This window comes from Colletotrichum godetiae, assembly GCF_030913485.1.
Source record: "Colletotrichum godetiae strain CBS 193.32 chromosome Unknown BDP55scaffold_45, whole genome shotgun sequence".
Lineage (NCBI taxonomy): Eukaryota > Fungi > Ascomycota > Sordariomycetes > Glomerellales > Glomerellaceae > Colletotrichum > Colletotrichum godetiae.
In genome coordinates, this window is record NW_026851293.1 from 266,032 (window position 1) to 279,040 (window position 13,009).

The following is a 13,009-nucleotide window of genomic DNA, read 5'->3' on the forward strand; positions in this document are numbered from 1 at the left end:
ACGATGCGAGCTAGAGGGGCTTGTTCCTTCATCTTGTTCATTGTCACGACGATGCCGCGGGCACCGCGTATCCCTTTGGTGCTGGTATGGGGCTGCTAAGAAAGAAGGTTCTTGGGTCAGTCATGTACTGGGAGGAGTGGGCAAGCAACGGGACGTACGCTCTCATCATCGATCGGCTTTTTGTGTCTAGCCAGGTACCACAATGTGATGCCGAAATATAGGATGGTAGCAAGTGTCTCAACCACTCCGAGAACAATAAGAAACCGGAGCAATGGTGAAATTTCGTTCCATCTGTCGGCGCTGCGATCCATGATGGTGACAGGTCGCCAAGTCGCCCGCCCTCGTTCGTGATCCGAAACAATGGAAGAGCTCGAGAAGCTTGCCGCCTCCGCTGAGGTATTTAGTGATGGCGTAGAAAGTTGCCGACTGCAATGGGTCAGTCAGACAAGACGGCCAGCCCTAGGAAAAGCCAGGGTTAAAGATATATAGGAATATGAACATGGCCCGAATGTTGATGCGACGAAGGGTGGCGGAGAAACGGAGGAAGACCCCGAGGCCACATCAAACACCACCGCCACCACGACTTTCAGGATTGGCATGAGCGATGCAAACTTCTCCTGCTTTGTCATAACCCAAATGACGCTGGTTCTTCTCTGAGATTAATCAAGTAGTACCGTCCTGCCTTCCTTCAGTATCCAACATCCTCAGGTACCTTGACTAGCGTGCGTTGACCAAGTGGAAGGAAGTACCCCATAAACGAGAGCATTAATAGCTTCAATCTTACACAGCAGGCCACGATCATTCACGACTGAAACCTCTCATGGATTCCATCGCTTACTTCCTCCTCGCTCACAAGAACGCTCGATTTCCTGGCTCGTTCCGCAGGAACGAATCGGGAAGCCTAAAGTTGGGATCGAGCTTCCGCATGTGTTCGGCCGCGTCTTCCATGATGTCGTAACTGAAATGAAAATCATAGAATCCACGTGGATTTGCTGCTCAATTCAATTAGATGTGTGTCCTTGCATCGGCGGCGTGACTCACTAGGAATACGCTCGACAGGTATGAACTGCGACGCAGCCTCCTTGATCTTCTGCGCCTCGTCTTGTCCTGCGTTGCTGAAGATGGTGACCACACTGGCCCTATTTCTGCGAATCTTTTCGAATACTTCCAGTCTCTCTATCACATCGTCTTTTGCGGTTGTGTTGTATAGACACACGCCGAGGGCAACGCCGTCCTCGATGCCTTGCGCACCTCCTTGCCCCTGGTCTACAAGCAGTATGTGAGTAAAGGCACGACAAATTAGGCCAAAGAAGACCGAGAATGAATCTCTTACGTGGAAGCATGGGATGTGCTGCATCCCCAATGAGAATCATTCGACCTTTCCTCCATTTGGGTATAGGGGCTCTATATAGTAGAGGCCATTGCTTCACTTCGTTTGCCTTGCTATGAAACCCGTCAGCCGCCAGGACTTGCGTTGCTTGAAGTTCTCACTTACCGAAGAAGAGCCAACACACTGGGGTGAAAGTAATCAAAAAGCTTCAGTAAGTGGGATCTGTCAACAGAGTTGTGCCAGTCTGAGAATGAAGGTTAGCTCTTCGTTCTTTCCAGCCAGCAAAGCTGAGCACTGCTGCCCCTGGTGGCCTCGACCTGCATGCCACCACAACGCTTATGCAGACACACTTACCTTCTTTGCTAGAAGAATCAACTTCGTTATGGAAAATAGCAATGCAATTGAGCACCTCATTGCTAGATCATGTCAGTCGCAGATTCAGTGGGTAATGCCGGCTGATCAACATACTCTCTGCATGGATAGGTGACGATTCTCTTGCCGTCCCCGAGGAATATTCTGAAGCCTCCAGCTGCGTCTTTATATAGGTTGGAGGTGATGGGTTCCGAAAGCACGTTATCCATGGGGATCAAGAACCGGTAGCAAAAGTTGTCTTGTGCCGCTGGGAACGCGGGATTGGGTGACCCCAGAATTGCCTCGACGCCGCCACTGTGAATGCCATCCGCCACTACTACGAGGTCCGCAAAAACGACTGTCCCACCTCGAAGAGTAAAGCTGGCAGCTTCTGGATCCTGATTACACCGTCAGCATGTCGATGTCTCTGCACAGAGTCAGATTCCTAAGCCACACAAGCTCACATAACTGGTCACCTCACTCCGCAACTTGAAAGTTACAGGCGGGCCGCCATCAGCCGCAGTCACCATTCGCTTCAGTTCCTCATGCAAATCGACCCTGTGTGCAAAGTACCACGGCGAGCCGTAACTATTTGCAATGGCCCCTAGGTTGAGTTCGTGGGTCACCTCCAAGGTATCCCCCCGCATGAGTCGGCTGTCCGTGGCCATCACGAACCTCGCCCTGACCGGATCCATACCCAGCGCCACCAGCGGACGCGAAGCATTCGTCTGCACGTTGATCGCGGCACCGATCTCGTTGTTCAAGGACGATCTTTCGTATATTGTCACCGAGTGGCCTGCTCGCCGGAGCGCGATTGCTGCCGTAAGCCCCGCGATTCCGGCGCCAACAATTGCAATGTCCAGCATGATGGATCTATTGCGCGCTAGAGGCAGACACCCTCAATCAACACAGCGAGTCGTTCAACGTTGAGTTCGTATTTTCGCAGGGGGGCTCGCCAGCAGCTACGAAAGGTGAAGCTGAAGACAAAATCGAGAAAAGGAGGGGTAATCGCATGCTCCGGAGTGGACGAACGCCGAACTTTATCAAGTGTCTTGGGGAGCATAACTTGACTGTATGTATGCAGCAGGAGGCGTCGTCTTATGTTGCAGCTCAGATATTGTCTCACGGACTGGCGTCGATGGCCGGCAAGCAACCTGCAAGCCACTCGATCCATCGTTGGGGAAATGTTTTGCGGTCAGACAAGCAGCGGATTCTGGTCAGCACGGTGTGCAATTCGAATGGGGATTTGACAGCTATTAATGCTGCAATAATGCCAAACACTCGATGGCGCCTTGAAAGCCTTATTTTCAGCTCTTGAAACTAAAGTTTTCTGCCCATCATGAACTGCGCCAAGGCTTTCTCTCACTATCAGTATCGAGGGCCTGTATCTGCTGGAAAGAGGGCTCGTCGGCCGAAGGTCTTCGGACCGGACCGATCGTGGGGAAGTCCTGGCTGGGACCCTGCGACTTGCTTGCAGATCAGGCGAAACTCTACGGGACCCCAGCAGAAAATCTGTTGGCCAATTGTTTGGGCAGAATATCTTGATGCGGAAGATCAGGCTCGTTGGTTTGACATAGATATTTGACATGTTTTGTGGGCACGCGATAGAGGGCTCAGTCTTTGCAATCTGTGAATGCGTGTAGGCTGCTGCGCATAGTTGTACTATGGGTGCAGTTTCATGGCTGTGAAGAGAGCGTGCGTGGCTGGGCGAACGCTTCGGACGGATGTGCCAATCAACAGCAGAAGCGTCATTCGAGTCTCCTGGAAACAAGGTCGATGGGTGTAGAGATGAACGTAAACACCAGTGGTCCCCGAGAAGAAGCCTACCTTTCTCAAAACCCCTGGGGAGAATGAGGACTTGACGCCTTCATGAGACCGTGACGTGAAGTTTATTCGTGAGTGCGTGGTAATTACCTAGGACATTTCGATACCCATCAAACGCACATGCCCGCCCACATGGCCCTGAAGGGAGAAAAGACGAGGCCAAACTAAAGGAGCAGGTGAGTTTTCGCAAAGGAATCAAAAATACTAGAGAACTTGGAATCGAAGGACTAGAAATATTAAGGGAGAGGTCAACGGTCAGGAAAGAAACAGCAGCGCCCTTCACGATCAAAACTTGTCTGCCTCGCTTCATATCAACACAGCCAGCATCCCGTCACGAGTAGGAGTGGGGGAGCTCGAGAGTTTATTTACAAGAGTTTGCCGCGGAAGTCGGCGCTCGTCAATCCCCCGACTTGGCACAGCTAACAACCCAAGAGGTAACCGCAAGGGGTAAAGCCGAGCATCGTTCAATCCCGGATTCGTTCTGTCCTCCGAGGTGTTGCTTAATTCCCGAAAGTTTGTGGGTAGCAATAACTAATCACTCCCGACTCCCGCGCTGCGTAAAGGTTGTGAATTTTCGTACTCCAAGCGATGTTAATGGTCATCGCCAACTAGTGCTATGCGTCTCATCCAGCCACTCTTCAACTACTTTACCATGGTAGAGAGAAACTCCGCTCATCAGGTGTTTCGTCGGATTTAGCAAGTCAGCAATGCGTTATTGCCATTCTGCGATGTCTCATTCACTGCCACGACTGACTTGCCTGTGGCGATCTCTGGGAAGCCCATCTCGGGGTCGGTCTCGGGATGTCGATGTCATCCAAAAACCCGTCGTAGAGATTGGGGGTTCATCCAGCTTGACGGGACGTCGTACTGATCTGCAGCCATCTCTCGAACCAGCAAACTCGTCAGGTCTCCAATGACAAGTCCGCCTGCGTCTCGACTTTCGTCATGGTTGTTCCCCCCACACACCACACACAAGTCACACACACCACAAAAAGCACGAGTAATGAATAATCGGATGGGCAGTCGGTGGAGGGAAGGGCTCGAACCTCGAGGCTAGCTTAGGCCAAGACGGACCTCAAAACAACCCACTCAACGGCCAAGATCCCCGCGTAAAAGCAGTAAAGCTGCCGCGGCATCGTAATTGTGGCTTTGTGATTCGTCAAACCCCCCCCCCCCCCCCGAATCCAACTTGGCACATCCCAAGACATTTGATGGCAACTGAACCGTTGCAGCGTTCCCGGTTCCTCTTTCACCACCCCCTTATGCACATTGCACGCATGGCACGGAGCACCCCGTCCACGGTGCCAAACGATCGACGACCACGATGGAAGGGCCCTCAGTGCGAGACCGAACACGAGACCGATCCCTTTTCTTTACACGACAACGTTGGAAGACTTGCCCTATCGTTGCCTTGAGGAGGCAAGCAGTAAAGCACTGATCACCGGCTGCGGGCCGCGACAGCTAAGCTACTGCTACTGCTACACTAATGTGATCCACGCCCAGGACGGTTACCATTTGTTCGCCATGTCGGTAATTGTAGTGAAACGCCATGAGTGGAGTTCGAGTTTCTTCCGCAGAAGGGAAAGAGAAGGAATCCAAAGCATGGCATACTGGGGGCGGGACAACCATGGGATGGAGATGGAGGGTCGCTTGTCACACGCCATTCCTCTGCAAAAGATGGGACCTGAGAGAAACCGTCCAAGACCAAGTTCAAACGCTGCCCAAAAGTCCGCCGCCATGCCATGATGCTATGGGGAAAGGAGAGCAAGACACACACCCCCTCCCCGCCTTTAAGGCTTAGACATCTTCTTTATCTTACTCGTAACTCGCTTTCGTCTGAACTTGAGAGTCTGAACTTGGGAATAAAACCAGCTCGATGGAACGCCCTGCCATGTGCTGATATTCGAGGTCTGGTTGTCAACTCATTCTCGAACTCTGCATCTTTCAACCTTTCCCCTTCCCATCTCTGTCGCATCGTGGCTTTTGCAGAGAACCGACTCTATTCGCAAACATGAAGTTATTAGAACTTGGTTTCGTCAATACTCTTGGTTTGGTGGTAGGCGTTGTAAGTCCCCCGTCTCCCGCTCTACCCCGGCCGGCACTTGAAAGCTTGATTCTTTCAGCTCCGTGAGGCTACACTACTTAATCAGACACCGTAATCTAACAAACTTTCTCTCCAATGCATAGTACGTCGCCTACCAGCTCGCCCAAGCATTCTACTGCCTTTTCCTGCACCCGCTCCGAAAGTTTCCTGGCCCGATATGGATGCGCACATCCCGCATCCCGTTCTGCTACAAGCTCCTCACCGGCACGCTCCCCTTTGACATGCTCGACCTGCACAGGCGGTACGGTCCGGTCGTGCGCATCGCCCCCGATGAGCTCGCCTTCCACGACTCCCGCGCCTGGAAGGAGATCATGGGCCACAAGACCCAGGGCGGCGCCGAGATGGAGAAGTCGCTCAAGTTTTACCGCTCCGTCCCCGGCGCTCCCGCGGATATTGTCAGCTCAGACCGCGAGGAGCACACTGTTCTGCGCAGATCCCTGGCGCACGGCTTCAGCGAGAGGAGCATGCGCGACCAGCAGCCCATGATCAAGGGATACGTCGACCTGCTCATCCAGAGACTTCATCAGCACGGCGATGACGGCGCGAAGCCCTTGGATCTTGCGGCATGGTACAACTACACCACTTTCGACATTATCGGTGATCTTGCCTTTGGTGAATCGTTTGGCTGCCTTGACGGCTCAGATTACCATCCTTGGGTTGCCGCAATTTTCCAGATGGCGCGGTTGGGCACTGTCTTGCAAACTGGAAAGCACTACCCATTTGTCATGAAGCTGATGATGGCTATGGTCCCTGAGAAGGCCAAGCGCGAAAGAGCACACCACGAGGAGTTTACCGAGGCAAAGCTCAGACGTCGCATGGATTTGGGCTCGCGTCCTGACCTCATTGAGGGTCTCTTGAAGAAGAAGGAGGACTGGGTACGTTGCGAAAAGTCTTCAAGACTTCAGGGAAACGTAAAGACTAACATTCTTTGACAGAACATGACTTTTGAGAAGCTCAAGGCCAACAGCAGCATTCTCATCATCGGCGGTTCCGAGACTACGGCGACACTGCTTTCCGGTGTAACATACTACTTGCTCACGAACCCCGATGCGCACAAGAAGTTGACCGACGAGATTCGCTCCACATTCAAGGAAGAGAGTGAGATCGACTTCACTTCCGTCAGCAACCTTCCCTACCTCCTCGCATGCCTCGAAGAGGCGCTCCGCCTGTACCCTCCTGTGCCTATCGGTCTGCCCCGCATTGTCCCCAAGGGAGGCGCGACTATCGCGGATCACTTCGTGCCCGAAGACGTAAGTAGAACTGACAGCATTCTATCGTAATATGACCAAAACTGACAATCGGTCTTCGCAGACAACTGTTTCCGTCTACCAGTGGGCCATGTATCACTCCGAAAAGAACTTTCGCGATCCCTTTGGGTTCCACCCCGAGAGATGGATGCAAGATCCCGTTTTCGCCAGCGATGACAAGGAGGCCTTCCAGCCGTTCCACGTTGGACCTCGCAACTGTATTGGAAGAAAGTGAGTTTTCCTTGGATCTCTTTCAGAGCTCAACCTCCGGACTTTGGTGAATGATTGCTGACATCTATTGTCAACTCAGCTTGGCATACGTCGAAATGCGCCTTATTGTCACCCGCATGTTGTGGAACTTTGACCTCAAGATTGCCGACGACAGTCGTGACTGGGCTAGCAGGCAAAAGATCTACCTGCTCTGGGAGAAGGGTCCTCTGAATGCCTACCTGAAGCCGGTCAGGCGTTGAATCTATTCCTCAGACATTGGACGGAACGCGAACCAGGAATCATTGCCCCGCAACTCTCCGTCTTCTCATACTCGACACGACACTTTCACACAAGTTCTACACATAGACTACAAGTTACATAGCTCGCAGGCATTTTAGGCGTATTTCTTATAAGGCACAAATAGTATTCATATATCTTAGTTCATACCGCCGGCCCAAAACAGTGTAGATTTTGCTCAATTAGACAAAGTCCAGGCTGCACAGGGATAACACTATCTTAGCCATGAGGGTGAGACGGGAGCGTTCTCGAAAGATCTGCAATCACATCGCAACTTGTTGCCTTTTTCTTGTCAAGACACACAACACAAGTGTTACGCTAGAATCAGATTTTATCAAGGGGTGCCCATTTGCTCGGCCGTTTTTCTCTACCTGGTAGGCTGATCAGCCTGTGGCAGTCCATTGATGATTGAGGTCGTCACATTGTGTCTTTAACCCTGCAGCTGGAGACTTCCCCCATTAAATCTAAGATCAACTTCGGGGTGACGGGCCGTTTACGAGAATCCCTGTGAAACATTGCGAAAGCGAACGCGCCGATTGAGATGAAGACGTTGTATTTCGAGGGTCTCATTCGCCATTGTGACTTGCCTGTTGAGGACTCGACAGCTGCATATGCGACCCATGGTACCTGGTTAGATCATCTATGGCATGTCTTATTGCAAGCTCGCTTGAATGTATGGTCCCAAATTAAGTGAGCTCAATCAAGTAACTCATGTCAACCCAATTATTTCTGAATCCGAGATGTGAGTTCTAAACAAAAGCGAGGAGATATCGCAGATCATTCTTCATCCAAAGCGAGCAGCAACATTGCGAGAGGGTCAAGATGAAGTTTAGGTGACCAGATGACACTCCACACAAACGTGTCTACTTGCGGCAAAGATTCGGCGAGATTAGTACATACATTAGGCAGTACCGCATCTGCATTTCCGTATAATTGGGAAACCGAGCTCTCAAAGTGCACCCGGGCTGGGCGGTAATTCGCCCGAGTCCCACTCCGCGGGCTCCGCGCCCAACACAAACTCAAGTTGACCTCCCTCTAAGTTCTCCCCGAGAAGATCTTCATGAGTGACCCAACTCTTGTCCCAGTCCTTGCCGTTCACCTTAAGACTTTGAACATACGGGCCTTGCTCAAGGCCAGTTGCGGTGATCCGCAAGAGCCCGCCGTCTACGCCCAGTCGTATGCTGATTTCCTCAAATCGGGGGGAAAGAACAAGGTAGATGGGTTGCGTGACCACCGGGTACAAACCGAGCATGCTCCACACGAGCCAGCTACTCATACTTCCCGCATCGTCATTACCGGGGATACCGCTCGCGCCGACGTGGTAATAGTCGTCGACAATGTGCTTGCTCCTCATCACGCTCTTCCATTGCCTACGTCCGATATAGTTGTACAAGAACGGCGTCATGAAGCTTGGTTCGTTTCCGGGATTGTAAATCATGTCTCCGATTCCGTTATTTCCTTGGTCCTGCTCGGCTAACCCGGGGATGAAGCTCGTGTCGAGTCGATGTTCGAAGCTGACGGGGCCCCCCATCAAGGTTATCAGGGTAGACATGTCGTGCGGTGCGGTGAAGCTGTACTCCCATGGCGTTCCCTCGTACGAGATGGCCTCCCAGTTGCATTCTCCGCATTCGAGTGGGCTGTAGCCTGGGAAGACTGTGCCATTAGGTTTGAGGGGAGCGAGGAAGCCGGTGAAGTTGAGTGCCTTGGCATCCTTGAGCCAGATCTTTTGCCAACCGCTGATTCCGTAAGTTATGGCCCTTATAAATCAGATCGTAGACAAGAGAACTTACGTCGAGCGGTTCAAATAGGTTGCCGCCTCTTCAGGTGCCTCACCCTTGGCAATTTGCGACACGGCAAAGTCGTTCAGAGAGTACTCGACGGTCTTGCTCACGCTTCTACCGTAGTTGACAGAAACGTAGCCATACTTCTTCCAGTCATCTAAGGCGCCTCTACCTTCCTTGGTGCTTCCTGTTGGGTCGTTGAAGTCAAAGTTGTTATATGGCTGTAACTCGGCGTTGGTTCGCACAGCAGCATATCCATCCGCCCAGTTAATGAGGCCATTAGTGTCGAGCTTCTTCACGTAAGCATCGGCGAGGACGTTGTCAGAGTTGGAGCCACCTTGAACTCGACCGTTGTGGTTATGGCTGCGACCCTCCGGCAGGAATCGCTCGTGTCGCCAGATGTCGATCATGGCTCGAACTGGTTTTTGTGAGTGCCTGTCACAACCGTGGGGACTTTAAACGTCAGTACTTACTCATATCAACCTGCCGACTAGGCAATATCAACGAGATTAGCGCATGAGTGCAGCGGAAAGTATCCCAAAGCGTGTAAAAGTCGTCATAATACGGCTCTTCGGTCGTCCAGTGAGGGTTCTCCCCAGTTCGGTCGGAGGGCATCAAGTGAGCATGGTAAAGTCCAGTGTAGAGCATCTCCAACTGCGTCTGGTTCTCGGTCTTGACATCAACCTTGGAAAGAACTTCGTCGTTCCATTGAGACTTTGCCTCGCTGACCGTCTGATTGAGGTCATTATGGGGGATTTCGTCTTTGATGAATTGGCAAGCTTTCTCGGAGGAGATCCATGACACTCCCACTTTAGACGTCAGACTAGCCACACTAGGTGAAAATGTAAAGATGCCTCCGACTCGGTTGGCGTACTGGTACCCGTCTACGCCGCCTTTGACCGTCGTGTCGTTGTTGTAGAATGGCTTGACATCTGTGGTATTGGGCCAATACGGGTCCGTGTAGATGCCGGAGAAGAGTCCGACGTCTTCGGGCACGCTATCAAACTGCCCACAGAAGTAGATCTTGAAGTCGCCGCCTATCGCAGTCAGGATTGGCCATCATCCTAGAGGTATATCGTATTTCAACTCACCAAGAGACCAGCCTTCCCTATATATACCATAACCAGTGTACGAAGAACCATCTTCACTACGCTCCAGATAGCCGTTGCTGTACCATTGAGACTCCTTTCCGCGGGTCGGCAGGTAGTGGCTAATATCCACCAGAATATGGCGGCCGCCATCGCTAGGGAACTCATACTTGATGATGCCGACGTGCATGCTGGCGCTCATCTCGGCTGTAACACCACTTTCCAGAGATGTCTTATAGTAGCCGACCTCGGCAATATCATGCTTAGCCCTCGGCTGCATGTACGTCAAGTTGTCGAGAAAATTCACCCCTTCCAGAGTCGTGAGAGGCATTTGCGGGATGAGGCCGTACGTAGGGGCGCCTCCCGTACCACTGACATGCAACATGGAAATTGCCGTGACATTTCCTTCGACGGTGTAACCCGCATTAGCTTGATACCTGGTATCCCATCTCGTGGTGTCGATGCCGATTTTCACGGCTCCGAACGGAAGTGTCACGCCGGGGAACGTGTTCCCGCCTTGGTAAGATGACCCGGGCTCGGGGCCCTCGGTGCCAAGAAATGGGTCGACGTATGGCGTGTAGTCTTTTGCTTGCACAAATCCGGATAGCCCGGCCACGGCGCCGCTGAGGCCAATGGCAAACTTGTGAAGCACTCCCATGATGTTCAGGTTGGACAGCTGAACTAAAAAAACCGAGTACCTCAATCCCACCGGCTGATGCAGGTAGCCGCTTCTTATTACATTTTGGCGGGTAGCATTGACCCGAAGCGTTGGATTTCGGAGTGGTGATCTACAACCTTGGAAGTTGTTTATATCCACTTTCCCCGCATGTAACGACAAACATGATGGGGAAGTGCCGGCAGACGATACTTGGATTGGTTAGTACGCCGGCATCGTTAGATTATCGCAGCATGTTCTTGTATCCCCTCTCCTTGGCAGGCCCGCTGCAGTCTGGGTGATGGACGATGCAATGATTTCTCGATTGATTTGGCGAAGCTTGAGACCTTGTTGTAGCATTTCACAGTACCTAGTAGTAATATCACAGAAAACTACGATCGACTTGCTCCTCGTCTAATTTCTCTCTGTTTCGCCAAGGGGCACTGCGAAGAGCTTGTTCAACTGTCTCAGTGCTACTAGTCATGGTGGCCTTTCTGAGTTTACGGTTAAATTCAAAGTAAATCACTTGATTTATCCACGGGCCCGTCTTTGCGGGGCAGCGCCGCTGCCGGACCCCGCTACATCAATTTTTTAATGGCGATGATGCAACCAACAAACTTGACAGAGGGATTGGGGCATTTCGGTGCATACCTGCTTGGCAAGGTTGGGATGAACTACTGTTGATATAAAGAGAAGCTTATGAACATATTCATGGAAAGCTGTCGAGGTGGTTGCAAATATAGAACTTCATGTCATACACGGCAGTTACGAGACCATCCATCTTGTAATATTAAGTTCAATCTACAGGGTACAGTACCTAAGCAGAACATACTGGTTCTTGAATTCACACAAATTGATGACTACAAATACTCTACTGTCCACAATGAGACTAGTTCTCAGGCAAACACTCCAAAAGCTGAGCCTTGTCTCTCTGCAACGCCTCCTCAATGGAACCCAAGGGCATGCCGAACTTCTCCCCAACATCCTTGGAAGACTGAGTGGTCCAGCTGAGATCCTTGACGTTGGACATAATATGGAACTTTTGGCCAAACACGCTAATGCCCAGTTTTTCTAGTTCTTCGGGAGTTCTCTTAGTCACTCCCACGTTTCTGCCACTAACCTTGACGAGGATGTCACGCACTTCCTCCATGGTGTAGAGTTCATGGCCCATGTTAATTTCTTCACCATTGAACTTGGTCGGGTCTTGCAGGGCCGCCGCAGCGTATTTGCCGACGTCGTTCGCGTCCGTGTAAGGCACGCGAGCACCATTGACAAGAACGTCGTCAATCTCTCCATGTGTAGGGAGACGAGGGTAGTTTCCGTAAGCGCCCGGTACGAAGAAGTCGAAATGGAGGACAGCTGGGCGGAGGATAGTGTACGACTTGAACCCTCCGGCCCGGACGATTTCCTCAACTTCTGCCTTGGAACAAAAGTACTGGTGCAGCTGGATCTCCCTAGTGACGTTGTCATCCCAGAAATCTTTGCTTCCTGTGCCGTGGGTTGTAGCTGCAACAACACTTTCGACGCCAGCTTTCTGACATGCTTCGACAATGGTCTTAGCCTGCAAGGCCTCTAGGCCTGGGTAAGGGAACGTGTTCAGGAAAGCTCCCTTGCAACCTTGGGCTGCCTGGAGGATACCATCCAAGTTCTTGCTTTCACCTTGGAAGAGGGTGATGCTAGGGTGCTGCAAGCTGGGTGGGACTTTCTGAAGATCGCGAACAACAGCATGCACTTTGGCACCAGCTTGAAGGAGGTGTGAGATGACCGAGCGGCTCTGCTGTCCAGTTGCCTGAGTGATTAAATAGGTAGTCATGTTGTCTGTAGCTGAAAAATGGTCGACTGAATATAAGCTATTGTGGGAGCAGAGAGATGATGATGGTGTTATTTGGATGTGTTTGTGTAGTGAATTACTGCTTAACATTGCGAGGTTGAAGCGATCATTTTATATCCAAGTGCCGACCATGTTGCCTTACCTCTATAACAACTGGAACGTCTCTTTCATTGATTCATAATGCCCAGTAACTTAGGCATACTGAGGCTTTGCCGTCGCCCAACCTGTGCGTTTTTCGCAAGGGTTGACGGATAAGAGTGAAGTCCGAAGTAAGCACATCGCCCAAGACGG

At 51.5% G+C, this 13,009-nt stretch overlaps 4 protein-coding genes across 4 annotated transcripts; 1 reads left to right on the plus strand and 3 right to left on the minus strand.

Annotated features, from left to right (window-relative positions):
• Positions 1–580: 580 nt before the first annotated feature.
• BDP55DRAFT_289172 (FAD dependent oxidoreductase) lies at positions 581–2,711 on the minus strand. The gene is made up of 7 exons (XM_060566539.1): positions 2,146–2,711; positions 1,799–2,079; positions 1,685–1,746; positions 1,496–1,574; positions 1,334–1,443; positions 1,042–1,266; positions 581–992 (listed from the first exon to the last, which is right to left on the minus strand). The coding sequence occupies exons 1-7, from the start codon at positions 2,545–2,547 to the stop codon at positions 850–852; spliced, it is 1,302 nt and encodes a 433-aa protein (XP_060425652.1). The 5' UTR covers positions 2,548–2,711; the 3' UTR covers positions 581–849.
• A 2,805-nt stretch (positions 2,712–5,516) lies between these two features.
• On the plus strand, positions 5,517–7,326 carry BDP55DRAFT_732142 (cytochrome P450; the record flags this gene model as incomplete). Its single annotated transcript, XM_060579904.1, has 5 exons — positions 5,517–5,570; positions 5,693–6,484; positions 6,545–6,859; positions 6,921–7,087; positions 7,167–7,326. 5 exons carry the CDS (start codon positions 5,517–5,519, stop codon positions 7,324–7,326), a joined length of 1,488 nt encoding a protein of 495 aa, XP_060425653.1.
• Positions 7,327–8,312: 986 nt separating this feature from the next.
• BDP55DRAFT_732143 (glycosyl hydrolase) lies at positions 8,313–10,890 on the minus strand (the record flags this gene model as incomplete). The annotated part of the gene is made up of 4 exons (XM_060579905.1): positions 8,313–9,099; positions 9,154–9,562; positions 9,618–10,181; positions 10,236–10,890. 4 exons carry the CDS (start codon positions 10,888–10,890, stop codon positions 8,313–8,315), a joined length of 2,415 nt encoding a protein of 804 aa, XP_060425654.1.
• An 886-nt stretch (positions 10,891–11,776) lies between these two features.
• On the minus strand, positions 11,777–12,773 carry BDP55DRAFT_771619 (NmrA-like family protein; the record flags this gene model as incomplete). Its single annotated transcript, XM_060581115.1, has 1 exon — positions 11,777–12,773. Exon 1 carries the CDS (start codon positions 12,698–12,700, stop codon positions 11,777–11,779), a length of 924 nt encoding a protein of 307 aa, XP_060425655.1. The 5' UTR covers positions 12,701–12,773.
• Positions 12,774–13,009: the final 236 nt, after the last annotated feature.